Genomic DNA, 26,463 nt, shown 5'->3' with positions numbered 1-26,463 from the left:
ATGGGCAGACTATGGCAATGGTGCCGTCTCCTTTTCGGACTTTCCTCATCCCCTTGGTGTTTGACCAAGGTTCGCAGGACCCGAGACGGGTGAGACTAATAGTTGACTTAGATGATATCCTGATAATGGCACGTCCAGATAAGCGGTCTCACCCCACACAGAACTTACCATGAGCCTAATAGAACACCTGGGTTTTGTCATAAACGGGAAAAAATCTAGCATGGTAGCAAACCAGGAAATGCAGTTCTTGGGTTTTGTCATGAACATAACAAGGGCAGAATTGAAATTGCCACTGGAAAAGTTAAAGAAACTTCATAACTAATTGAGGAATCGCTTAGGGAGAAAGAAATTCCCCTTGTGGGCTCTAGCAAGGATTCTAGGCCTTCTGTCGTCAAGAAGCCGAGCAATCTACTGTGCGCTCCAAAGACTCAAAGTCAAAGCATCAAGAACATGTCAATCATATTCTCAAATGCTGTCTCTGGACCTGGATTCAAAGAAGGAACTACTTTGGTGGCTGAGGAATGAAGGAGCATGGAATGGAGGAGCCATTTTTGGGGAAAACCAGGAGATAGTGATAGAATTAGATACTGGTTTAGAGGGATGGGTTGCAAGATGTGGCGACTCATCAGCAGGGAGACGCTGGACAGATCAGGAGAAGGAGTTGCTCATCAACTGCTTGGAATTATTGGCAGGTTCATTTACAATTCCATGCTTCACCAAAGACTTAATGAAGTGTTCTGTAACATGTGCATGGACAACGTATCTGCGGTCAGATACATCAACACAATGGGGGGCCCTCAGATTTAGTCAAGTTCTTCTGGAGTTACTTTCTGAGCAAGGGCATGTTGGTAGCAGCGGAGCATATCCCAGGATAGAGCAATGGTGTTACAGATTTGTTCACCCGGAATTTCAGAGATTCTATCAATAGGAGGTTAAACATGGACATTTTCCTCAGTTGCCAGTCTATATGGGGACCCTTCGGGTGGACATCTTTGTGGACAGATGGAACACTCAACTGTCAAAATCTTTCAGCTGGATGGCGGACCCTCAGGCCTCTGGGTGGATGCCTTCCTTCAGAATTGGCAGGGCCTAGCGCCTTATGCTATCGCTCCTTTTGTCATGCTACCAAGACCTACTACTACTACTACCTAAGCTACAGTTGCATGTTTGCAGGAACATTAAGGTCACAGTAGTGATAACACCACTTTGGAGGTCACAGGCAGGGTTCTCAATTCTACTACAAATGAGCATAGGCTTACCAATCTTAATTCCAACTTTCAGAGAAGTAATTACAGGCCCAGACAGGAGAGTCACATCCTCTTGAAGAGCATGGACATCTGACGCTAATGGCCTGGTGGAGTTCAGGCGACAAAGGCATATCCAGGCCTTTCGGCAGACGCTTGTAGACTCATATCAGAGTCATGAGTGCCTGGCACAAGGAAAGCATATAGACTGACTTGGGAGAAATGGGATTGTTCCTTTGAAGGAACTACAATCCTGTTTCAACTGGTTTAGTAAATGAAGTTAATTACTTATCTGGTTTATTCACATTAGGACTCTCTTTCTTATAGAACAGTTAAAGTTTGCAGATCGGCTTTTTCAGCATGTCACTGCCATGAAAACAGATTGTCTGTGGGCCAAACCTTACTGACTAAAAAATTCATGCAAAGTATGTGGGTAATAAACCCACCTTCTGCAAAATATACTGCGTTATGGGACATTAGAGATGTCCTACAGGTCCTAATAAGTTTGGGAGAGAATTCTGGATTATCCCCAAAACATATTGTGAGAAGTTGGCCCGATATGCAGCGTTCGCTATTCTAGCGACCGCTATGTATCGTTCCAACGACCCTTATGGTGTTTGGTTGTAAGTCAACCTATAGACCAGCTATCCTAGTAGCGTGGATACGAGCAGTCTAAGGCTAAAGACTCGAGAGGGCGCGTTAAGCCAGCTGTTTACCACACATGTACCCCTTGAACACCAAGTGAAAGGACACCACACAAGCGTTATGAAAATAAACAGGATATTTATTAAGATTCACAACAGCCCTGTACTCTTTATGAGGACAGGGTACTAAGCACAAACCAAATCTCTTAGGAAAATACTTCAAGTGCACAATTAAAACAAGTGTCCGAGGACACGGAAAGTTTAAGGTCTCGGGCGGACCCGATAAGGCAAGTCGGAAGCGAGGGACTCGGGACCCTAGAGTAAAGAGGCTATGCAGGCACCGAAATGCCGAGTTACCTAGCCACGAGGGCTGCGGCTGCACAAGTCTTACAGGCGTCGGGGTCTTCGCTGACGAGCCAGGAGCCGGAAGAAAAGGAGTTGCTGGCCGGCGACCAGTGATGAATAGTTCGTAGGGATCCAAGCCTGGATCAGAGATTGATGATACCTGAAAGCAGAGTGGACCAAGTTCGTACTACTAGCCAGTAGTCAGAGGGTACCAGGAAGGCACCGGTTGCCCGTCACCTCGACCAGGTGAGTGGGCGACGCTAGGCTCTGCAGTCTCACGGTGGAGGTGCGAGCTGTCCCACGAAGGATGATGCTGTCGGCGTCGCTGGGCCCAGGATGGGGCAACAAGCCTTGGCAGATCTCAGGGCCACGTGGTGGGCCTAAGATGGCGTCTTGAGTGGACCAGGAGGGCCCGGGGTGCTTCTCGCAAAGATGGAAGCAAGGGCCAGTCTGGAGCAACCAGACCAGCAGTGTTGATTGTCGGATGTCGTCACAGAAGGGCACAAGCCAGCGGCTAGTGACCAGACAACGTGCTGAGCAGCGAGCAGAAGGGCCCCACGCAGATCGTGGAGATGCTGGGAGAATGCACTTCGGTGCTGGAGCGGCTCAGGGTCGGGGCTTCTCGGACCCCAGAGCACTCACCAGAGAATTACTTCGATGGTCGTGCTGGTTAAGAAAGCGTGCAGGTTTTGATGATGGCCGGTCCCTCGAGGTCTCGTCGCACCCACAGATCACAGCTGAGCTGATGACGTGGGTAGAGGTCAGAGGTGCCAGGGAAGTCGGTTCTCGTCGAGCTGGGCCGTCGGATTCCTTGAGGAAGGACTTACAGCAAACCGCAGAGTTCTTAGATGGTGCCCGCTGATGCAGGGTGACTACTCCTTAGTCACAAGGGAGAAATCTTGAGAAGAGTCTCGAATGTCCTTTCGTAGAAAGTAGTTCTTGATTCAAAGATGATCTAATTTGGAAGGGTCCCCGCTCCGGTCTTTATCCTAAAGAAAGGGGTGGGTACATGACCAGGTCCTGCCCTAAGGGTGGGACCAGGAAGGGGGGTAGTTACACCCCTCTCCCCTGCCGGACTTTGGCCAGGGCTGGCGCCCCTGGAACTGGTTCTGACCGGCAGATGCGTAGTGAGCACCGGGGTGCCACTCCGCAGTCACCTTCTCGCAAAAGCCCTACCTACCCAGAATACACAAACCCTGTCTGGGACGGTGCGAACACCGCCCTCGACAGGAAACCCATTGTCCAAGCTCTCCTCGCTGGAAGGACTCCCAGCAGCAGGAGGTCAGACTCGTGTCTGTGGTGGCAGCATCCATTTTGTGGAGCTGAGGCTTTAGTTAACTTTAACCGGGGTTCACAGTTACGTACATGTCGTGTCCCTCTAGAAGGGCGGAATGCTAACCTCGTCGCCAGAATTGGTGAGGGGGCAGCATCCCGATTCGTATGACACCTTACTCGACATGCCTTGATAACGCGACACCGAAGTTACCGATGTGGTACGCGTTATCATGGAACAGCCATTGGGTCTTCATTCCGCAAGCTGCAACCGGGCTCGGCTCGGGCCAGAACCTAGTTCACACGAGCCCACGCACTCTGCCTTCAGGATTGTCAAGGCCTGCCATAGGAGTGACTGATAGGAACTCGGGCGTCCATTGGATGGTTAGATATAGAGCTACTATACCTAAAGCAAAGGGTGATTACACGACTTTGCCCCAGCTGTCATGCAGCCAGTTGTGTCAAATTTAGGCGGCCAGCCAGGGGTGGCATAATGCATGCTGCAGCCCCTGGCGGCCCTGGGTACACCTATGCCCTGCGTTACGGGGTCTGATAAGGTGGCCCAGTACCAATTGGTAAATGCACCTAGGGTACATATCGTAATTTAGAAAGAGAACAGCCAGGCTGTGGGTCTGATTGGCAGGCCCACAGCCAGAGAAAGTCGTAAACCAGTGAAACAAAAGCAAAAAATCTGGGTGATCATAGGATTGCAGACCCTACTCTCCTACATGACCCCCCCCCCCAAACGTCGGAACAATAAGCTAACCTTGACCAGGTGAGTCTTCTTGTTCTAAGTGGAAATATCTGGAGAGCCCATCGGCATTGCCATGATCAGTACCAGGTCTATGTTCCACTGTAAAGTCCATCCCCTGTAGGGAAATGGACCACCTAAGCAGTTTGGGGTTTTCACCCTTCATCTGATTTAGCCATAAGAGGGGCTTATGGTCGGTCTGAATCTTGAAGTGAGTGCCAAACAAGTATGGCCTCAGCTTCTTCAGGGCCCAAACCACAGCAAAGGCCTCCCTCTCAATAGCTGACCAATTCTTCTCTCTAGGGGTCAGCCTTCTGCTTATAAAAGCAATGGGCTGGTCTTGACCATCAAAATTCAGTTGAGAAAGAACAGCTCCCACACCCAACTCAGAAGCATCTGTTTGGACAATGAATGGTTTGGAGTAGTCCGGACTCTTGAGGATAGGCGCCGTGCACATGGCCTGCTTTAGGTCATCGAATGCTTTTTGACAGCTCGCTGTCCACTGAACCTTTTTTGGCATTTTCTTGCTTGTCAGTTCATTTAATGGTGTCACGATGGAACCATAGTTCCTGACAAACTTCCGGTAGTACCCAGTCAGGCCCAAGAAAGCTCGAACCTGAGTCTGGGTGGTTGGAGGAGCCCAGTCCCTGATTGACTGTATCTTGCTCTCCAGTGGCTGAACCTGGCCTCCACCTACAAGGTGGCCCAGGTATACAACCTGTGTCTGCCCTATCTGGCACTTGGTGGCCTTGATAGTGAGGCCTGCTGCTTGCAGAGCCTCTAACGCTTTCCGCAGGTGGACCAGGTGATCCTCCCAGGTGGAGCTAAAGACAGCAATATCGTCAAGATACGCCGCACAGAAGTCATCCAGCCCAGTAAGGACTTGATTCACCAACCTTTGGAAGGTGGCAGGTGCATTTTTCAGACCAAAGGGCATCACCACGAACTGATAATGCCCACCAGGGGTTGAAAATGCGGTTTTAGGCTTGGCGTCCTCAGCTAACCTTATTTGCCAATACCCAGCTGTCAGGTCAAACGTACTCAAGTAGTTGGCCGAAGCCAATCTATCGATAAGCTCGTCTGCCCTTGGTATTGGGTGGGCGTCAGTCTTAGTGACTGCATTGAGACCCCTGTAGTCTACGCAGAACCTCATCTCTTTCTTACCGCCCGGGGTGTGAGGTTTCGGCACTAGAACTACGGGACTAGCCCAAGGGCTATCCGAGGGTTCAATGACTCCCAGCTCCAACATTTTCTGCACTTCACTCTTGATGCAGTCTCTAACGTGATCAGGCTGCCGGTAGATTTTACTCTTAACGGGCAAGCTGTCACCAGTGTCAACCTCATGGGTGCACCAATCGGTCTGACTGGGTGTTAGAGAAAACATATGTCTGAAAGGCTGAAGAACCTGTTTACAGTCTCTCTGTTGATGTTCGGAGAGGCTGCCACAAAAGACAACACCATCTACCGATCCATCGTCAGGATTCTGAGTGAGCAGGTCGGGGAGAGGGTCACTCTCCTCCTCCTGTCCCTCATCTAGGGCCATGAGCAAACTCATGTCCTTCCTGTCGACATATGCCTTGAGCCTGTTGACATGAAGCACCCTGTGGGGGCTCCGGGGAGTTCCCAGGTCGACCAGGTAGGTGACCTCTCCCTTTTTCTCCAGGATGGTGTAGGGCCCGGACCATTTGTCCTTGAGTGCTGCTGGGGCCACTGGCTCCAACACCCACACCTTCTGTCCGGGCTGGTAAACAGTCAAGACAGCCTTTTGGTCATGCCAAGCTTTTTGGAGTTCTTGGCTGGCCTTAAGGTTTTCAGATGCCTTCTCCATGTATTCAGCCATCCGCGAGCGGAGGCCAAGCACATAGTCCACTATGTTGGCTGCAGGCTTTTTGAGAGGTCTCTCCCATCCTTCCTTCACCAAACACAGGGGTCCTCTTACAGGATGCCCGTACAAAAGTTCAAAAGGGCTGTAGCCAACCCCCTTCTGTGGGACTTCTCTGTAGGCGAACAAGAGGCAGGGGATCAGGACGTCCCATCTACGCCAAAGCTTTTCCGGTAGTCCATGAATCATCCCTTTCAGGGTCCTGTTGAATCTCTCAACAAGCCCATTGCACTGTGGATGATAGGGTGTAGTGAACTTGTAGTTGACACCACATTCCTTCCACATAGCAGTTAAGTAGCTCGACATAAAGTTTGCACCTCTGTCGGAGACGACCTCCTTAGGGAAGCCCACTCTGGAGAATACTCCAACTAGGGCTCTTGCCACAACAGGTGCTGTAGTGGTCCTAAGGGGAATAGCTACAGGATACCTGGTGGCATGATCCACTACCACCAGTATAAACTTGTGCCCTGATGCTGTTGGTGGTTCCATGGGACCGACGATGTCGATCCCCACCCGTTCAAAGGGCACCCCCACCACAGGCATTGGTATAAGGGGGGCCTTTGTCGTGCCACCTGACTTACCACTGGCTTGGCAAGTGACACAGGAGCGGCAAAACTCCTTGGTATCTTCGTTCATATGAGGCCAGTGAAAGTGTGAGACAAGCCTGTCCCACGTCTTCGTCTGGCCTAAGTGACCTGCTAAGGGAATCTCGTGGGCCAAGGTAAGTAGGAAACCACGCTGAGACAAGGGTACAACCAGCCTCCTGGTCATGCCAGGCTTGGGGTCTCTTGACTCAGTGTACAGGAGTCCATCTTCCCAGTATACCTTGTGGGTACCTGTGGCGTTCCCAGCAGCCTCAGCAGCAGCCTGCTGTCTGAGGGGTTCAAGAGAAGGGCAGTCTAACTGGTCCCTCCCCAGGTCTTCCCTTGAGGGTCCCCCTGAACCCAAGAATTCAACTTGATCAAGTTCGAACTCCCTAGGCTCAGTTTCCCTCAATTCCTGTAGGTCAGCCTCCTCTGAGACTTGATCCACGACCTGGGGCAAGGGGGAAGGCGCAGCCTTAACCCTACCGCTCTTTTTCTTGGGAGGTGTCTGGTCCGTTGTTCCAGGATCCAGCACCTGTTCAGTGGGGCATTTCCTGACCTGTGACCTGGTCACAGCGAACACATGTGCTGGCAAGCCTAACATTTCCATGTGAGTCCGGTGCTCCACTTCTGACCATTGTGATGACTCCAAATCATTGCCCAACAAACAATCCACTGAGAGGTCTGAACTAACTACAACCTTCTTTTGGCCAGTTACCCCTCCCCAGGAGAAAGCTACAATTGCCATACTGTGATTGGTAGTGACATTGCTTGCATTGGTCACCAGGAATTCCGTACCTGGCATGATCTGTCCAGGGTCCACAAAGTTAGGCGTCACCATGGTGACGCTGGCACAAGTGTCCCTATAGGCCTGAGCCATCTTTCCATTTATGAAAGGCGTCTGTCGGTATTTGCCCAAAGTATTGGGACTTACGTCAGGGGACACGTCCACGTCCCCTGTACTGACAAGGACAGCCTGAGTGAGTGTGCCAACTAAGTTGTCACGCCCCTCAGAACCCAGGGTTAACCCTACTAAACCCTTGGGAGGTGCACTACCACTGCTGGCTGTACTAGGGGGCACAGGTGCCTTAGGGGCTGCAGTGGCAGGAGCCTGCCCTCCTCCTTTCTTGGTGCACTCACTTAACCAGTGAGATTTACTTTTGCAGTACTGGCACCATCTTTTGGATTGGCCTTCTTTCTTCTTTTGGGGAGCCTGACCCCCACCCTCTTTGGGTTGTTAGGGACCTGTCGAAGACTTCTGGTCATTTTGTTCCCCCTTAGAATCTTTACCCTTCTGGTCTGCTTTCTTCTGACCACCTTGATTCTGGCCCTGGTTCTGTTTAACTCTTGTACGAACCCATCTGTCTGCCTTCTTTCCCAATTCTTGGGGAGAGGTCAGATCAGAGTCGACAAGATGCTGACGCAACAACTGGTTCTGACAATTGTTTAAAATTTGTTCTCTCATCATCAAATTATACAATCCTTCGTAATCAGTAACCTTACTGCCCAGCAACCAGCCCTCAAAAGCCTTAGTGGCACAATCGACAAAGTCAGACCAATCTTGAGACTGCGTTTTCTGGGTATCCCTGAACAGCACCCTGTACTGCTCAGTGGTTAGGCCGAACCCTTCAACGAGTGTATTTTTCAAGACTTGGTAATCGTTAGCGTCCTCCACCCTTGTGGTGAGGAGCTTGTCTCTTCCTTTTCCTTCAAAGGAGAGCCACAAGATAGCTGCCCACTGACTTTGGGGAACACCCTGCACAGTGCAGGCCCTCTCCAAAGCAGTAATCCATTTGTGGATGTCGTCCCCTTGTTTAAAGGGGGGCACTATCTTCCCAAGGTGTTTCGTATCAAAACTCCTTTCCCTATTGCTAGGTACATTGCTGCCACCAGTGGGGACTACCCCACTTAACTGTTGCTCTCTAGCAAAGGCAAGCCTTTCTTTGGCCAGGGCAAGTTCTTCCCTTTCAATCCTCAGATTAGCTGCCCTTTCCTTAGCTTCGTACACTCTCCTCTGAGGGGACGTCATCCCTCTTTGAGAAGAGTTGTGAGAGCCATTGGTTTGAAGGGATCTGCCAGAGTCTCTCGACAGAGATCGGGCTCGTCCATTCCCAATGTTAAGCGGACCTGACAGTAGCGCTGGGGGTCCCCCAGTACCACTATCATGTTTGCTTAAGTTGGACCTGCTTAGTCTAACGACTTCTACCTGTCCCTTATCTGCCTCATCCCCAGAGGGATCCTCATCCTCATCATCCTCCACATCTTCGTTCTCAGTTGCGAGGTGGATGAGGTCAGGATCGTCTCTGGTTCCCTCGAGGGGAGGCATGTCTCTTTCTGGATTAGAAGAGCTGGGAAGGGTCTCAGCTTTTCTGGCATCATAAGTCTCCAAGAGACCAATCAGAAAGGACGTGGTGGGGTTAGACCCCTGCTTGATCTTCCTGGAGTGACACACTTGTCTTAACTCCTTGAAGCTCAGCACAGTATATCTCGAAGGGATGACCTGTGGAGGGTCAACTGACACAAGGGGAGACTCAGAGTTTCCTCCTTTGTCCGACATACTGTTTCTAGTGTGGTGTAAGTGATGCACCTACCTACACTATGTGTTTACCTACTATTCCCTTGCTAAGAGTTGCAGCCAAGGTGTGCTAAGCCTTGAGGAGCTGCAACAGCTGGTTCAGTAGAACTCAGAGTATTCTAAGCTTTAGTTATATGTACTAACAGTACTTATGTGATCTTTCAACAAGATATTCTTAGGATACGTGTGGTAAAACAACAGCAAGCTCAAATCCCACCGCTGCCACCAATGTGAGAAGTTGGCCCGATATGCAGCGTTCGCTATTCTAGCGACCGCTATGTATCGTTCCAACGACCCTTATGGTGTTTGGTTGTAAGTCAACCTATAGACCAGCTATCCTAGTAGCGTGGATACGAGCAGTCTAAGGCTAAAGACTCGAGAGGGCGCGTTAAGCCAGCTGTTTACCACACATGTACCCCTTGAACACCAAGTGAAAGGACACCACACAAGCGTTATGAAAATAAACAGGATATTTATTAAGATTCACAACAGCCCTGTACTCTTTATGAGGACAGGGTACTAAGCACAAACCAAATCTCTTAGGAAAATACTTCAAGTGCACAATTAAAACAAGTGTCCGAGGACACGGAAAGTTTAAGGTCTCGGGCGGACCCGATAAGGCAAGTCGGAAGCGAGGGACTCGGGACCCTAGAGTAAAGAGGCTATGCAGGCACCGAAATGCCGAGTTACCTAGCCACGAGGGCTGCGGCTGCACAAGTCTTACAGGCGTCGGGGTCTTCGCTGACGAGCCAGGAGCCGGAAGAAAAGGAGTTGCTGGCCGGCGACCAGTGATGAATAGTTCGTAGGGATCCAAGCCTGGATCAGAGATTGATGATACCTGAAAGCAGAGGGGACCAAGTTCGTACTACTAGCCAGTAGTCAGAGGGTGCCAGGAAGGCACCGGTTGGCCGTCACCTCGACCAGGTGAGTGGGCGACGCTAGGCTCTGCAGTCTCACGGACCAGGAGGCGTTGTCGGCGACCACGGTGGAGGTGCGAGCTGTCCCACGAAGGATGATGCTGTCGGCGTCGCTGGGCCCAGGATGGGGCAACAAGCCTTGGCAGATCTCAGGGCCACGTGGTGGGCCTAAGATGGCGTCTTGAGTGGACCAGGAGGGCCCGGGGTGCTTCTCGCAAAGATGGAAGCAAGGGCCAGTCTGGAGCAACCAGACCAGCAGTGTTGATTGTCGGATGTCGTCACAGAAGGGCACAAGCCAGCGGCTAGTGACCAGACAACGTGCTGAGCAGCGAGCAGAAGGGCCCCACGCAGATCGTGGAGATGCTGGGAGACTGCACTTCGGTGCTGGAGCGGCTCAGGGTCGGGGCTTCTCGGACCCCAGAGCACTCACCAGAGAATTACTTCGATGGTCGTGCTGGTTAAGAAAGCGTGCAGGTTTTGATGATGGCCGGTCCCTCGAGGTCTCGTCGCACCCACAGATCACAGCTGAGCTGATGACGTGGGTAGAGGTCAGAGGTGCCAGGGAAGTCGGTTCTCGTCGAGCTGGGCCGTCGGATTCCTTGAGGAAGGACTTACAGCAAACCGCAGAGTTCTTAGATGGTGCCCGCTGATGCAGGGTGACTACTCCTTAGTCACAAGGGAGAAATCTTGAGAAGAGTCTCGAATGTCCTTTCGTAGAAAGTAGTTCTTGATTCAAAGATGATCTAATTTGGAAGGGTCCCCGCTCCGGCCTTTATCCTAAAGAAAGGGGTGGGTACATGACTAGGTCCTGCCCTAAGGGTGGGACCAGGAAGGGGGGTAGTTACACCCCTCTCCCCTGCCGGACTTTCCCCAGGCCAGGGCTGGCGCCCCTGGAACTGGTTCTGACCGGCAGATGCGTAGTGAGCACCGGGGTGCCACTCCGCAGTCACCTTCTCGCAAAAGCCCTACCTACCCAGAATACACAAACCCTGTCTGGGATGGTGCGAACACCGCCCTCGACAGGAAACCCTTTGTCCAAGCTCTCCTCGCTGGAAGGACTCCCAGCAGCAGGAGGTCAGACTCGTGTCTGTGGTGGCAGCATCCATTTTGTGGAGCTGAGGCTTTAGTTAACTTTAACCGGGGTTCACAGTTACGTACATGTCGTGTCCCTCTAGAAGGGCGGAATGCTAACCTCGTCGCCAGAATTGGTGAGGGGGCAGCATCCCGATTCGTATGACACCTTACTCGACATGCCTTGATAACGCGACACTGAAGTTACCGATGTGGTACGCGTTATCATGGAACAGCCATTGGGTCTTCATTCCGCAAGCTGCAACCGGGCTCGGCTCGGGCCAGAACCTAGTTCACACGAGCCCACGCACTCTGCCTTCAGGATTGTCAAGGCCTGCCATAGGAGTGACTGATAGGAACTCGGGCGTCCATTGGATGGTTAGATATAGAGCTACTATACCTAAAGCAAAGGGTGATTACACGACTTTGCCCCAGCTGTCATGCAGCCAGTTGTGTCAAATTTAGGCGGCCAGCCAGGGGTGGCATAATGCATGCTGCAGCCCCTGGCGGCCCTGGGTACACCTATGCCCTGCGTTACGGGGTCTGATAAGGTGGCCCAGTATCAATTGGTAAATGCACCTAGGGTACATATCGTAATTTAGAAAGAGAACAGCCAGGCTGTGGGTCTGATTGGCAGGCCCACAGCCAGAGAAAGTCGTAAACCAGTGAAACAAAAGCAAAAAATCTGGGTGATCATAGGATTGCAGACCCTACTCTCCTACACATATCTCTTATAAACTCACTGTCTTGCTATGCCTGGTGTATTGTAGATGGACTTCAGACATAAAAGCCTTAGACATCACCAGCAGGGCCTACCAATCAGAATGGGTTAGTTTTATTTAAAAGGCGAACAGAGGCCATGTCAACTAATGTTTTCTACCCCTTATTTACAGAGAATGAAAGAATGTTTGTAGTGAAATGTTTGATGGAATATGAGAGGACTGTGAGTATGAGAGGAAATACAGAAAAAATGCTAATATCCTATAAATTGCCTCATAGAGCAGTTTACTCCCCAACCATAGCACAATGGGTGACAGAAGTAATGAAAGAAGCAGGCGTAGACATTATTATGCTTGGTGTACACTCCGTTAGGGGTGCCTTGGCCTCTAAACCTCTCTTCCCGGTAGATATCCCCAGGATTGCGGCTTTGTCCAATGAAAATATGTTTAAAAGTTGCTATTCGACCTGTTACTAGCTTTATTGACAATGTATTAAATGCACTTTAAAACTGAATAATGTTAACCTCTGTATCATGCTATAACATTTAGATTTTTCACAGCCTGGTGGGCAGACATTCTGGGTTTTATTAAAGACACGGAGGCTTGGATTATCCCTCCACTTTGGAACCCTCCCTGATGGAGAAAAGTTATTCATTTTGTCTTGGGTTTTTCTTTTCCAGAGTAAGAAGTTTTCACTGCTTAAGTTTTTCATTTGTAAGTTATGGATCTAAGAAACTATCTTGTTCGCAAAACCAAAAAAGGAAGAACACTGCATGCGGGGGAACTTTATTGTCTATTAGAAAGTTATTGAAGTTCTATATTCTTCGATTGTTGCTGCTGTCAGCGGGCAATAAAGGAGCGGGCAATAAAGGAGATTTGCATCATCGTAACCCCGCTGTCTTTAATAAAATACAGACTTTCTGCCCACCAGGCTGTGAAAAATCAAAATTCTCTTTCAAATGTAATTTTTTTGGATGTCCATCAGACAAAGCCTTTGTGCAAGATGATGACAATCAGAATAGGCAACCCCCCCACCCTCCTCCTGGACCCCTACTCTCTGGACGGCCTATAGGAAGCTTTATAAAATCTAACTAGCTTTTCTTTGCTTCTGACAGAACGAGCTAAGAACTGAGAAGAAGAAACTTGAATCTGAAATTGAAAAACTGCGGCAAGTCCTGAAAGAAAATGAGCAAACACTGCACGGGAGACTGAAGGAGATGGAGAAGAAAATCACCATGGTGGAAAATGCAAATATCACCAAACTTTCCAATCAAATCACCTCTCTCAATGCATTGATAACGGAGATAGGAAAAAAGTGTGAGGCGCCGGCATGGGAACTCCTGAAGGTGAGATACTGTTTGGGAAATACAACAAAAGAAGGAAGTGAAATATTCCTATTTTGTGTGCATTAATAAATGTATGAGTGGAACACACAAGATCTCCTGGCAGGGTCAATGCACAGTGACCCCACGCACTCTGACAGCTGCACAAAATATACAGTCATGGATTATTTACACTGTCCTACTTGATGCTGAGAGCCCGATTCAATATACAAGCAGTGGAATGTACAGTGACCTCTTACAGTGTCACATACAAGTTAATGCGACATAACAAGCAATTCCAGTGACCGTAATTAACGGGGAACCAAAGGAGCAAAATGTGAAAAAAGCTGAATAAAAATGTAGAGCATAATGTGAGCAAACATCTAAGAAATTTTGAAAGAAACCAAATTCCTCCTTTTCTAAGAAGTTTAAAAACATTTCTGTTTTAAATTGATTACTTTTCTCCTGATGCAAGTGGCCACCTACTTTCGAGTGCACTGATCTCTTGTTAGGGTGAACAGCTATGTAACTACAGTACAGAGGATAGGTGGTCCCAGTCGGACAATTTGGAAGAACACAAATATTTATGTAGCAGCATCCATTAAATTACTCATACTATAAAATTCTGCTCATTAGTATTTATTCATATTGAACATTAATCTGAATGTTCAAAATCCAGCAAAACATCTGGAACATACATATGCAAAAGTGCCCCGAATGTGTAAAATGGAGAAAGGAAGGGCTTGTGTGCAAAGTGGGGTTAAATGAGAGTAGAAAGCGAGTGACAATATACACATCAACAATGATATTAGTATGAATTCTAAGTTGTCCTGCGCATGAGGGAGCACTCCACGGCAGGCAATTCATCTGAATTATTACTACCAGGGGAACCCGCAAGTTTCATGCTGAGTTTATTTTCCGCTTAACGCGTTTCAGAGCCCCAAGCACCTTTGTCAAAGGCTGCCTGCAGCTTCCCAAGAAAACATCCAAGGGATGCTCTCTGTCATCCTCGGATGGATGCTCTCTGTCATCCTCGGATGGATGCTCTCTGTCGCCCTCGGATGGATGCTCTCTGTTGCCCTCGATGCTCTCTGTCATCCTCGGATGGATGCTCTCTGTCGCCCTCAGATGGATGCTCTCTGTCGCCCTCAGATGGATGCTCTCTGTCGCCCTCAGATGGATGCTCTCTGTCGCCCTCAGATGGATGCTCTGTCGCCCTCAGATGGATGCTCTGTCGCCCTCAGATGGATGCTCTCTGTCATCCTCAGATGGATGCTCTGTCATCCTCAGATGGATGCTCTCTGTCTTCCTCAGATGGATGCTCTCTGTCATCCTCAGATGGATGCTCTCTGTCATCCTCAGATGGATGCTCTCTGTCATCCTCAGATGGATGCTCTCTGTCATCCTCAGATGGATGCTCTGTCATCCTCAGATGGATGCTCTCTGTCATCCTCAGATGGATGCTCTCTGTCATCCTCAGATGGATGCTCTCTGTCATCCTCAGATGGATGCTCTCTGTCATCCTCAGATGGATGCTCTCTGTCATCCTCAGATGGATGCTCTCTGTCATCCTCAGATGGATGCTCTCTGTCATCCTCCGAGCGATGCTTTCGGTCACCCTCGTAGGGATGCCCTCTTTTGCCCTTGGAGGGATGCTCTCTGTCACTCTAGTAGGGATGCTCTGTCATCCTCTTAGGCATGCTTTCTGTCACCCTCTTAGGGATCTTTCTGTCACCCTCTTAGGGATCTTTCTGTCGCCCTCTTAGGGATGCTTTCTGTCACCCTCTTAGGGATGCTCTCTGTCGTCCTCAGAGGGATGTCCTGGATGTTTTCTGTCACCCTCATCTAGTGCCCTTTACATGGAGCTACTTCTCATGAAGCTTCTTGGCTGTAAACTAATCAACATATTTGATCAGAACATCACAGTTAAAGTGACAGCGTATAACCACGATAAGGAGGCTTACACCTCTAACCCCACCCTAAGCCATATTGGAGAGGAATTTGGTTAACATTTAGGGTGCCAAGAAAATCGAGTTTTAAATTACATTTCTAATGCTGCTGGGCAGAATTTGCAGATTCATTTTGCACACTCTGTAATATAATCAAGGGTTACTCGTAATATAAAATTGTCACTATTCTTCAAACTAAATGTATCTGGGGCAACATGCCATCACCTACTACAAATGCCTGGTTACTTAGCTGGTTACAAAAAAGAATACAACCCAGTTAAGCCACCGGGACCTGGGTGACTAACAGTACAGAGGATAGGTGGTCCCAGTGGGACAATTCGGAAGAACACACATATTTATGTAGCAGCATCCATTAAATTACTCATACTATAAAATTCTGTTCAATATTATTTATTCATGTTGAACATCAATCTGAATATTCAAAATCCTGCAAAACATCTGGAACATACATATACAAAAGTGCCCCGAATATGTGGAAGGGAGAAAGGAAGGACTTGTGTGCAAAATTATTCTGGACTTACTTCTCATAAGATAATGTCAAAATTCAACTATGTTCTTTTCAAAAGAAAATTTCCAACGAAGGGGCCACATTTGAATCCAAAGGTTCCCAATTACTGTGAAGAGTAACAAACAAGCAGGGGACCAAAGATTCAACACCACTCCTCAAAATGTAAGGTTTTAAAATGTTTAAAGGAAAAGCGTGTCTGTAAAAATCGGTCTCATTACCTCATGGAAAGGGAGCTGTCATCATTACGGGGTAAACAAAATTCCAAAGTTCCAAAGGGTCTCTGAGGTACCAAAGTTTCCAAACAAAAGCCTCGTCACCCATGTGACTTCCACCCGGCAGCATCGAGCGTCTGTCACTGCGCAGGCTGCACGTGAGTCATGATGAGTCGGCATCGAGCGTCTGTCACGGCACAGGCTGCGCATGTGAGTTATGAATTTTCCCTTCAGTGCTCCGTTTACGAAGGAGTGAAAGGATGCAGTCTGCCTCAAGGTAATTGATTTAGTCTTATCAGTGTCTATGCTTAAACAAATTTCCATTTCTTTATGAGTGGAACTTTGGCCAGAGGGTTCATTATTGTCTTTCCATCCTTTTGTTTAGAAACTTTGTACCTCAGAGACCCTTTGGAACTCTTGAACTTTGTTTACCCAGTTAATGATGACAGCTCTTTTCCACAAGGTAATGAGACCAATTTTTACAGTCACGCTTTTCCTTTAAACATTTTAAAACCTTACATTATTTTGAGGAGTGGTGTTATATCTTTGGTCGCGAGCTTGTTTGTTACTCTTCACAGTAAATTGGGAACCTTTGGATTCAAACTTCCTCCCCTCGTTTTCTTTTGAAAAGAACATAGATGAATTTTGACATTACCTTATGAGAAGTCCAGAAAAATTCTGTGTTTTGAATTCACAATATCATCCCTAAATCAAATCCCTTTGCAAATAACTGATGGCGTCCAACCTTCCCCTCTTTTTAGGTTGCTGTCTGTCTTTTCTCTGACCTAGCAGCCCACAGGCCTACTACTATCATTTCAACCACTTAGCCAATGTTAGTTTACAGTAGTTTAGTTTCCCTTTTATATCTAGACTTTGCATTACAAATTATGACAAATTCTAAGTATTTCCCTTTATTAAATTCTCTGGTGCCCCTTTACAGTCCTGAGGAAGACCCCATTGTAAGGATCAAGGTCACCTACGTCTGTCAAGGGTCGAAATGTTGACATATTGTTGTATATAAGCCAATGCGGGAAACAGTGCTTTGTTCATTGTGCCTATTCAGCGGCATAATGGCTGCGAATTATTTTGCTTTTGTATAATTTTCATGTAGGACATACCAATATCATTGTTGATGTGTATATTTTCATTCCCTTCCCACCCTCATTTAACCCTCACTTTGCACACAAGTCCTTCCTTTCTCCCTTCTACACATTCAAGGCACTTTTATATATGTATGTTCCAGATGTTTTGCTGGATTTTGAACATTCAGATTGATGTTTAATATGAATAAATAGTATTGAGCAGAATGTTATGTTATGGTATGAGTGATTTAATGGATGCTGCTACATAAATATGTGTATTCTTCCAAATTGTCCCACTGAGACCACCTATCCTCTGTACTGTTAATCACCCAGGTCCTGGTGGCTTAACTGGGTTGTACCCTTTTTTTGTAACCAGCTATGTAACTAGGCATTTGGAGTAGGTGATGGCATGTTGCCCCAGATAAAGGTAGAGATTTCCACAGAAAACTCTTTAGTTTGAAGAGTAGTGACAATTCTATATTTCGAGTAACCCTTTTTTCCCCCCTCCTTTATGCGATTTTTATGGTTATGTCAGACAAGGTCCCTTGTCTTGGTTCCGATTGGTATGGCTGGAGACCGCCCTTTATTAAAGTGCTTAGGACTGGGACTTATCCGTGGACCTTTAGATTTGTTGAAGTCGGTCACAGAAACCAAGTGCCGACCATTTGAATCTGAAAGATCGCATTATATGTATCATTGGACATTCCTACGAACCCTACCTCATGTTTTTGTCCCATAGATCCCAAAACCTTGTTTTGTTGCTGTTCCTTCTTTGTTTATCCAATAGCCTGACTTTCCTTACTGAGCCAATCCACTCTATTGCCCTGGGAGGGGTAGTAAGAATCCAATTCACACATATCTCCCGCCTAGCTAATATTATTAGGGTAAACAATAAACACTTTTGACTTTTACTTAATACAGAATAGAACGATTACTATCGAAAATATCAAATATAACAATTAGTGGGCTTACCTCAATATTTGTTTCTAGAACTTTAACAATGCTCTCACCCACTTCTTCCCAAAAGATTCCCAGGTGTGGACACTGGTGGAACGTGTGGATATCATTCGCCTTGGGATCCCGGCATTTTGGACATTTTCTTACCACCTGGTTGTTCAGTTTGGAGAGTCTTTCCGGCGTCCAGTATGACCTATGTAAAGTGAAGAGATGATTTCTCCTAAGTGGTGCAGAGACAATAGTTTGCCATAAAAGAGTGCAGGACACTTGCCAAAGATGATGCAAGTCTTGAGTAGGGAAGGTCTTTCTCCATACTTCATCCGGGACAGTGAATTCATTGTCAGGGGGACTGTATCAAGTGCCAATACCATTTTGGTATTTCTTTTTTCCGTATGTCGGTTAATAGTGTGTATTCCAGATTCGCTGTGATTTTTAAACTTATTTTCAGATCTTTCGACAAATTCTGTAGTTGATCGTATTTAAACCTGGAGATCTTGCCCTGTGTTACTTCCAATAATGATTCCCAACTTATTAATGATCCAGAGTCCATCAAATGTCCCTATCCTGTTATTCCTGCTTCCCTAAGTGGGGTTGCTAATGTATCTTTTAGGCACTCTGGGGTTCCTGGAGACCCCCAAATGGTTGCTAGCTGGCTATAGTACGGAATCTTCCAAATTCTTCTAATATCGTACCATAACTTGTATGCAGTGTTAAGTACCTTTAGTTTGATCTTTTTAAAGTATTTTGGATGTCCAAACTTGTAGAAACAATGATCGTCCTGTGTTACGGCTTTCCAGTAAGAAGAATAGTCGGCATGAGGTCTAAGAACATTTCTTATATGTTTAAAATGAAAGGCTCTATAGTAAGAAAGAAGATCAGGGCTAGCAATGCCCCCTAGATATTTCCTCTGACACAGTTTTCTCCATGATATCCTCACTCCCTTTGAGGAAGAGGAATAACACGAAAATGAATATAGACCCAGTCAGTTCTATATTGGTGAAGACGTGCCCAGCCGGGCAGAGGTCCTCAAAATTTATATTTAAATATAGATTTACAAAACACAATAACACCTTCAGCAATTCATGTACGTGGGGCACAAGCCTGTACCAACCCACGACAATACAAAGACAAAAAACATACACAAAAGGGCTTATAAGGCAAAATCAGCAGTCTCTGTAAGTTTCCAAATTGTTAGCAGAGAATTACTCATTGGAACCATTACAAAACTTTGTCTAGAAAATTCCACAAGTATATGGTACACAGTAGGTCGACGACGTTTCGGACCCCTTTACTAAATGATGGGGTCCATCATCAGGACAAAACAGTGGTTGCCTTTTTTGTTACTAGCCTCTTTAGCCAGGGGGCATATGGAAGGAGAGCTCATATAAGAGCGCGCAGGGAAGAAGTTAGGCCAGGAGCGAATTAATATTTCGGTCCAATTGATTTTCCAGAGGGCATATGGAAGGAGAGCTCATATAAGAGCGTGCAGGCAAGAAGGTAGGCCAGGAGCGAATTAATATTTCGGTCCAATTGATTTTCCAAGAATTGATTTATAACGAGGGTCCAGGGGCGGGTAGGGATAGTGTTCCGGTTCCGCATGAACCTTGGACGCCGGATAATGCCGGTAGCGCCGTATTGCGCTGGGGTCCTGGACCAGGATTGCCGGATCAGTCGGCACGAATGGATTTCCTGGTTAGGTACTGATCCGGCAATCCTGGTCCAGGACCCCAGCGCAATACGGCGCTACCGGCATTATCCGGCATCCAAGGTTCATGCGGAACCGGAACACTATCCCTACCCGCCCCTGGACCCTCGTTATAAATCAATTCTTGGAAAATCAATTGGACCGAAATATTAATTCGCTCCTGGCCTAACTTCTTGCCTGCACGCTCTTATATGAGCTCTCCTTCCATATGCCCTCTAAAAAATCAATTGGACCGAAATATTAATTCGCTCCTCGCCTAACTTCTTCCCTGCGTGCTCTTATATGAGCTCTCCTTCCATATGCCCCCTGGCTAAAGAGGCTAGTAACAAAAAAGGCAACCACTGTTTTGTCCTGATGATGGACCCCATCATTTAGTAAAGGGGTCCGAAACGTCGTCTACCTACTGTGTACCATATACTTGTGGAATTTTCTAGACAAAATTTTGTAATGGTACCAATGAGTAATTCTCTGCTAACAATTTGGAAACTTACAGAGACTGCTGATTTTGCCTTATAAGCCCTTTTGTGTATGTTTTTTGTCTTTGTATTGTCGTGGGTTGGTACAGGCTTGTGCCCCACGTACGTGAATTGCTGAAGGTGTTATTGTGTTTTGTAAATCTATATTTAAATATAAATTTTGAGGACCTCTGCCCGGCTGGGCACGTCTTCACCAATATAGAACTGACTGGGTCTATATTCATTTTCGTGTTATTCCTCTTCCTGCAAGGGACCACTGTTGTGTACATATGACTAAGCTCCCCGAGGTCCCTCGCTGATACTGTTTGGGGTCCCCTTGTTGTTTAAAATAGAGACTCACTCCCTTTGAGGCACAAATAAAGCTATTAATTTCACTCTGTATCTTTTTTTAGCCAAGGGATCTTAAATTCTAACAGTATAGCGTTTAGTAAGAAAGTGAACTTTGGCAAAATAGGCATTTTAATTACATTTGAACGCCCCAATAAGGACAGGAATAGACAACTGCACAATTTTAATAATTTCCTCATTTCCTTAGTCTTTGAGTTTAAGTTAACCTGAGCAACTTCTTCAATGTTTTTCGTAACCTCTATTCCCAGATACTTGATATTTTTTGATTGAACTAATGGTGTTACTACATTCCAGTGCATTATTTCAGTTTTCTGTATATTCCCCTGATAGCCTGAAATTTGGCCAAAGTCAACAAGCCGCTTCGTGATGAAGGGGAGAGTTTTATTAAGATCTCTTATAAACAATTGAATCATTGGCATACAATGCCACTTTATTTACCCAGCCGTTGAATTGGAATGGGTTAATTTCCTCGACTCCCCTTATCATATTGGCCAGTGGTTCTATATACAAATTACAAAGATGAGGAGACAAGGGGAAACCTTGTCTCGTCCCCCTTCCAATCTGAATCTGTTTAGACAAGCTACCATTTAGGACTACTTTTGCAACTGTCATATTTCTTATTACTCTTAAAAAAGTGTTCCCAAACCAAAGTGTTTTATAGCTTCATGCAAGTATATCCAATTTACACGATCAAATGCTTTAGCAGCATCAAAGGTTAAGACTGCGAATGGTAACTTTGCTTTGAAGGCTTTGTCAATGGACCAGATTGGTTGAGGAGTAAGATCATGTAGTTGTCTCCCTCTTATAAACGCTTTTTGTTCAGTATGTATGATTTTACCAGTGATATTCCCCATCCGTACTTCTAATATTTGGGTAAAAATGTTTTAATCACAATTTAAAAGTGAAATGGGTCTGTATGACTCACATCTGAGTGGACCTTTTCCTGATTTTAACATTAAGCTGATGGTGGCATCATTCCACGATTTAGGGAGCTCAACACCTTTCAAGTAAATGTTATTGAAGAGGACCGTCAATTTTGGAATTAGTATTTCCCTTAAGACTACATATAATTCCACTGGGATAGCATCTGGGTCTGCAGATTTCCCTTTTTTAGATTTTTGTCGAACCTCTAAAACTTCTTTGCCGGTAATTACTGCATTTAACACTTCGCTAAGCCCTTCTCCCAGAATTGGTAACTTTGATTCTCTCCGGTACAAATCTACCACATTGACTGAGGAGGTCTGATCCTCCTTATACAATGTCTGAAAAAAATCTTCGAATGCCTCTTCTGTTTCTGTCCTGCTCTCTACCTTTGCATCTACCAAGTCACTATGTATTGCATTTATTATGTTCCTGCTGTTGTCAATTTTGGTTGTCCATGCTATGAGTTTCCCACTATTCTCTCCGTATTCATAATTTGACAATCAACTAGCCACCCATCTTTTCATTATCCTTCCTTCGAAATAGACATACAATTCAATTTTCTTTTTAAGAATTTCCTCTTTTACTTTTTCTTGTTCTGTTGCATGCTCCTAAACTAGGAGTGCTTAACCTACCATACCTCTTATATGCGGATGACATTGTTCTAATAAGCCACACTCAAGTAGGGCTTCAAAACCTCCTGAACACCACACAGAGTTATTCTGAGGCAAATGATCTAGAAAGTAAATCTCGAGAAAACTCAAACTATGACCATCAGCAAAAGAAAAAGAAAAACTTTCACGTGGTTCTGGAATAAATCTCGCATTAAAGACACGCCAATATATAAATATTTAGGCGTGAAGATTGACAATGGTGGTCGATTCAGTGTACAAAGGTCTAGCATTAAAGGCAAAGGGATTGCCCTGGCAATCGCTTTTAAAAACCTTGAATATTAAGCTAACTGGTCCATCATTAACACCTTTGGTACAAGTTATTTGAGCCAAATTACTGCCAACAATCACTTATGGAAGCGAGGTCCTACGAGGCAGAGATGCAACAATACTTGATAGCACAATCATAGCCGCATATAGAATTATCTTTAGCCTTCCTAAGCGGACCTCCCCATCACAGATTAGGCTAAAGTTTGGCATCCAACAACAGCTCCTGGCATGTCAGGGGGCTTATATCTGTGTATGGGACAAAGTGAGGAAATCTGCACAAGGAACATTGAACGAATACCTGTGGAGGGAGATAGAGCAGTGTTCGACTTCGCCTGCAGCTAAATATCTAGCAAAAAGCCTTCCAAACACTGGGCTGGAACAGCTTTGGGCTTCCTCCTCAGATCACAAAACTTTCAATAAATTGGTAAAGAAATCTATCAAACACCAGTCGTGGGTACAAGATAAAACAGATTTCTCAAAAAGAACGCACGCTTGGATGATTTTGAAGTCCTATTCGGCAAAAGCTCCTCAGAACTATTTTGGTCTGGGCTATGCCAAAAAGACCAAAATGTGCTTCTTAAGATACAGACTAGGGTTGCTGCCCTGCACTCAGCATCTCCCACACTGGTTAAAACAGAAAGCAGGTCTGCCATGCCGGTTATGTGGTTATATGCAAGAAGATATGATTCATCTGCTATGCTCTTGCGAGAAAATGCAAGCGGAGAGGAAACTTCTTTTAAAACAGCATTTCATTCGATTTGGGATCCGTACACGAAGGAGTGCAGTACTTACCTGTTTCTCATCTCAAGACCCTCAACTGAGCTGCAGCCTTGTAAAATTTTTAAAGGCTGTGGAGAAAAAAATGCCAGGACTAGAATCTTGAACCGACCTGATCCTGACCTGTTTTATAATACAAACTATGCTTATAGTCCAAATACCGTGTGATAAATGAAAGGCTAATATGATTTTATAACTATGACGAACAGAACACCGTTCATACTATGATGGTTTTAAACATATGTGATTTTATATTGTGTTTTATCTTAATTCATACTTTGTATTGCATTGCATTGGTTTTAATTAACTGTGCAAATAAAATTATCTTATTACCTTATCTATCTTATTTGTTCTGTTGCAGAGGTTGCTGCTTCATAATTCCTGTGTTGGTCTAGAATTTCTGATTCTAATTGAATTATAATATGTCTAGATTCCTTATTTCTTTCTGCAGCTAGTCCAATCAGAGCTCCTCTGACTACGGCTTTGTATGCATCCCACACACCTTGCAATGAAACTTTACAGTTAGCCTTAATTTGAAAGTCTTCCTCTGTTATAAGTTTTAACTTTTCTATAATTTCCTCATGTAATGAGCGAGTGTGATCTAAGGTCCACCTAATCTCACCCTGTGTATAGCTTTGGAGGAATTTGAATTGGACCAGGGAGTGATCGGATAGATGGGCTGGAACATGATTTACTTTAATAACATGTTTGCTTAATGATATATCTATCAAGAAATAATTCTTGATGAATGCCTATACTTATGGTTTATATATGGAAATCTGCTATTCTGATCCCCTTTACTCTTCCATATATAACTAGTCCCAAGTCTTCTTTAAACCTATTAATCCATTCCCTCATTTTGGGGAGTTTTAAGACTCTCCCTTGTGGGTGTCTGTCTTTCCTTGGGACTAATAACAGATTAAAGTCTCCCCCTATCATTGTTGGGACCGATATATTACTTAGCTGAGCATTCAGGGATTGCAGAGGGGCTGGGTCATCTGAATTTGGGCCATTGTATTAGACTACAAAAAAAGGTTTGCCCTTTATGTTGATCTTAGCTGCAGCCCATCTGCCATTGAATTAGCAATTTCTTCTACAATGTTTATCTTTGAGGGTTTTAACAATTATTGCTACACCTTTAATACAGCAGGACTGATTAGTACAGATTGATTTTTCCACACATTTTTCATGTTTTATAATTTCAAGCCACTCCGATTTTAACAAGTGGGTTTCCTGTAAAATTATACGGTCACATGTATAGAGCTTAAAGTATTCAAAGATTTTTTGTCGCCTTCTCCACACCTTCAGGCCATTTACATTCCATGTTATAATTTTAATTGTACTCTCTAATGCTACCATCTATATTTTCTGCTCACTTCCTTTGTCGCTCTCTCCCCAGGCTCTGATTGTTTTAGGTAAAAGGTTCAGTTTTCAGGACCTTGTATTCCCTGTCTCTTGCATAGCGGACAATTTTTGTTTTGTTTTTCCCTAATGCTCCCCACTCGATAAACCAAAAATAAAATAACCTAAACTAACTCCTGTCACCCTCTCCTGGAGAACCCTCCCTTCTATGTTTGGGCAAATATTATAGCCCTATTTATGTTTCGACTTCATGAGGTCATCCGTTTGACATAACTGGCCCATATTTTTTTACTTTAATTTGCTCAAGTAATGTCTCAACTTCTTTTGGTTCTTTAATATTGTAACTTTTGTTATCCCACATAATTCTCAGTAATGCTGTGAATTTCATCTGAACAGTAGCACCTTTATTTTCCGAGGATTTTTCCTTTGTGCACTTCATCTAAAAGGATCTCTTTGTGCTCTTTGGATATCTTCATCCAGTGCTTTGCTTTCGTCTCTAGTTCCGGAAAACAATCCTTCAACAAGGATACCAAGAAACTTTTAATATTCTGTCCCTCTGAGCCCTCCAGGATATTTAAAATTCGTAAAATGATCCTTCGCGAATTCAATTCAAAGAAATGTATTCGGTTATTATACAGGTAAAAATAACCATAAAAGTACAATTAATAGATCACAATCATATTCCATATTTAAAAATGTCAAACAATGCATGTAATCAAGAACTTATGTTAAAACTCATATTACATTTGATTTCTGAAATTTAAAAATGTTCTTTAAAAATGCAACAACGGAAGCAACAATATAAATATTATCCACTTTCTGAATTGCCAGGAATGCTGAGCGGCATGGTCTTAGTTCCATTCTCTTTAACACTGGAACAATCCATCTTTTTCTGGGTATCATATAAAATGTGCAAAAGAAGAAAACATGTGTAGACGACTGAGCTGACATATCGTCACATGGGCATTTACAAAGTGATCTTGACCAATCGTTCACCTCAGGAAAACTTAAAGATCTATGCAGGATGATGAGGCGAGTTAACAAAAACCTGTCAAAATCCTTAATAGGTAAGAAAATATAAGGCTGAATATTCACTCAAATGATTTTTATGAACCTTTCTAGGAACTTGACACACTAACAAAGGATCACTAAAATATTCCTTGTGGCCTATTTGGGATAAAAACATCTTAACATAATGTAGCCATCTTATCTTATTAGCCCCGTCAATACTCATTACGTCCTTTAAAAAACAGCAAATAAATGCAGTCTCTTTGGTGGTCCAAACCCTGTGCCACAGAAGAACAGGTTGAACTTTAATCAAATATTCAAGGTACAGCAGACCCAGTTCAGTGTGACAGATTTGTGTGAAAGTGCTGTCCGGGACTGCCAAAAGGTACCTAAGAAAAGTGTTTTCTGCCACCTGTAGTGTGGTAACCATAGCGTACCCCCAAATGCCTGCACCAGAAGTAGCAATTGCTACACAGGTCTCCTTATAAACGCACAACATTTCCCCTGTTGACCGCCTACCCATTTTCCTGCTAAAATTTGTCAGTGCCATCAGTGACTTACAGAATAGGAGCCTTCTAGCTTTAATTGCATTGCACCAGGAGCCTGATCAAAGAGGATCCCCAAATAGGGGAATGTTGGCGTATTATCTAATGCCTTTGAATTAATATGAATTGATATTTTATTTTTATTAGCCCCAAGCCCACAATTCATGGAGAAGGTTTTGGAACAATTAATTGTGAGGCCCAGATTAGTCATAAATTTCGAAAAGGATGTTACAGCCCTTTGCAGGGCAATGGGCGTTTGGGCAATCAAAACTGCATCATCTGCGTAAAGGAGTGCAGGGGTGGGTTGTGTCGCTGCCGTAGGCAG

At 45.3% G+C, this 26,463-nt stretch overlaps 1 protein-coding gene across 1 annotated transcript in view; it reads left to right on the top strand.

Annotated features, from left to right (window-relative positions):
• The window catches only part of LOC147697976 (E3 ubiquitin-protein ligase TRIM39-like), a 331,555-nt gene that overhangs the window by 100,282 nt on the left and 204,810 nt on the right, over positions 1–26,463 (top strand). Inside the window, exon 3 of the mRNA XM_086933382.1 lies at positions 13,120–13,350. Within this exon, the coding sequence (XP_086789508.1) occupies positions 13,120–13,350 (231 nt within the window). The remainder of the gene's footprint in view (positions 1–13,119; positions 13,351–26,463) is intronic.

This window comes from Lissotriton vulgaris, chromosome 8 (genome assembly GCF_964263255.1).
Source record: "Lissotriton vulgaris chromosome 8, aLisVul1.2, whole genome shotgun sequence".
Lineage (NCBI taxonomy): Eukaryota > Metazoa > Chordata > Amphibia > Caudata > Salamandridae > Lissotriton > Lissotriton vulgaris.
This window is presented reverse-complemented; position numbering and strand designations above follow the sequence as displayed.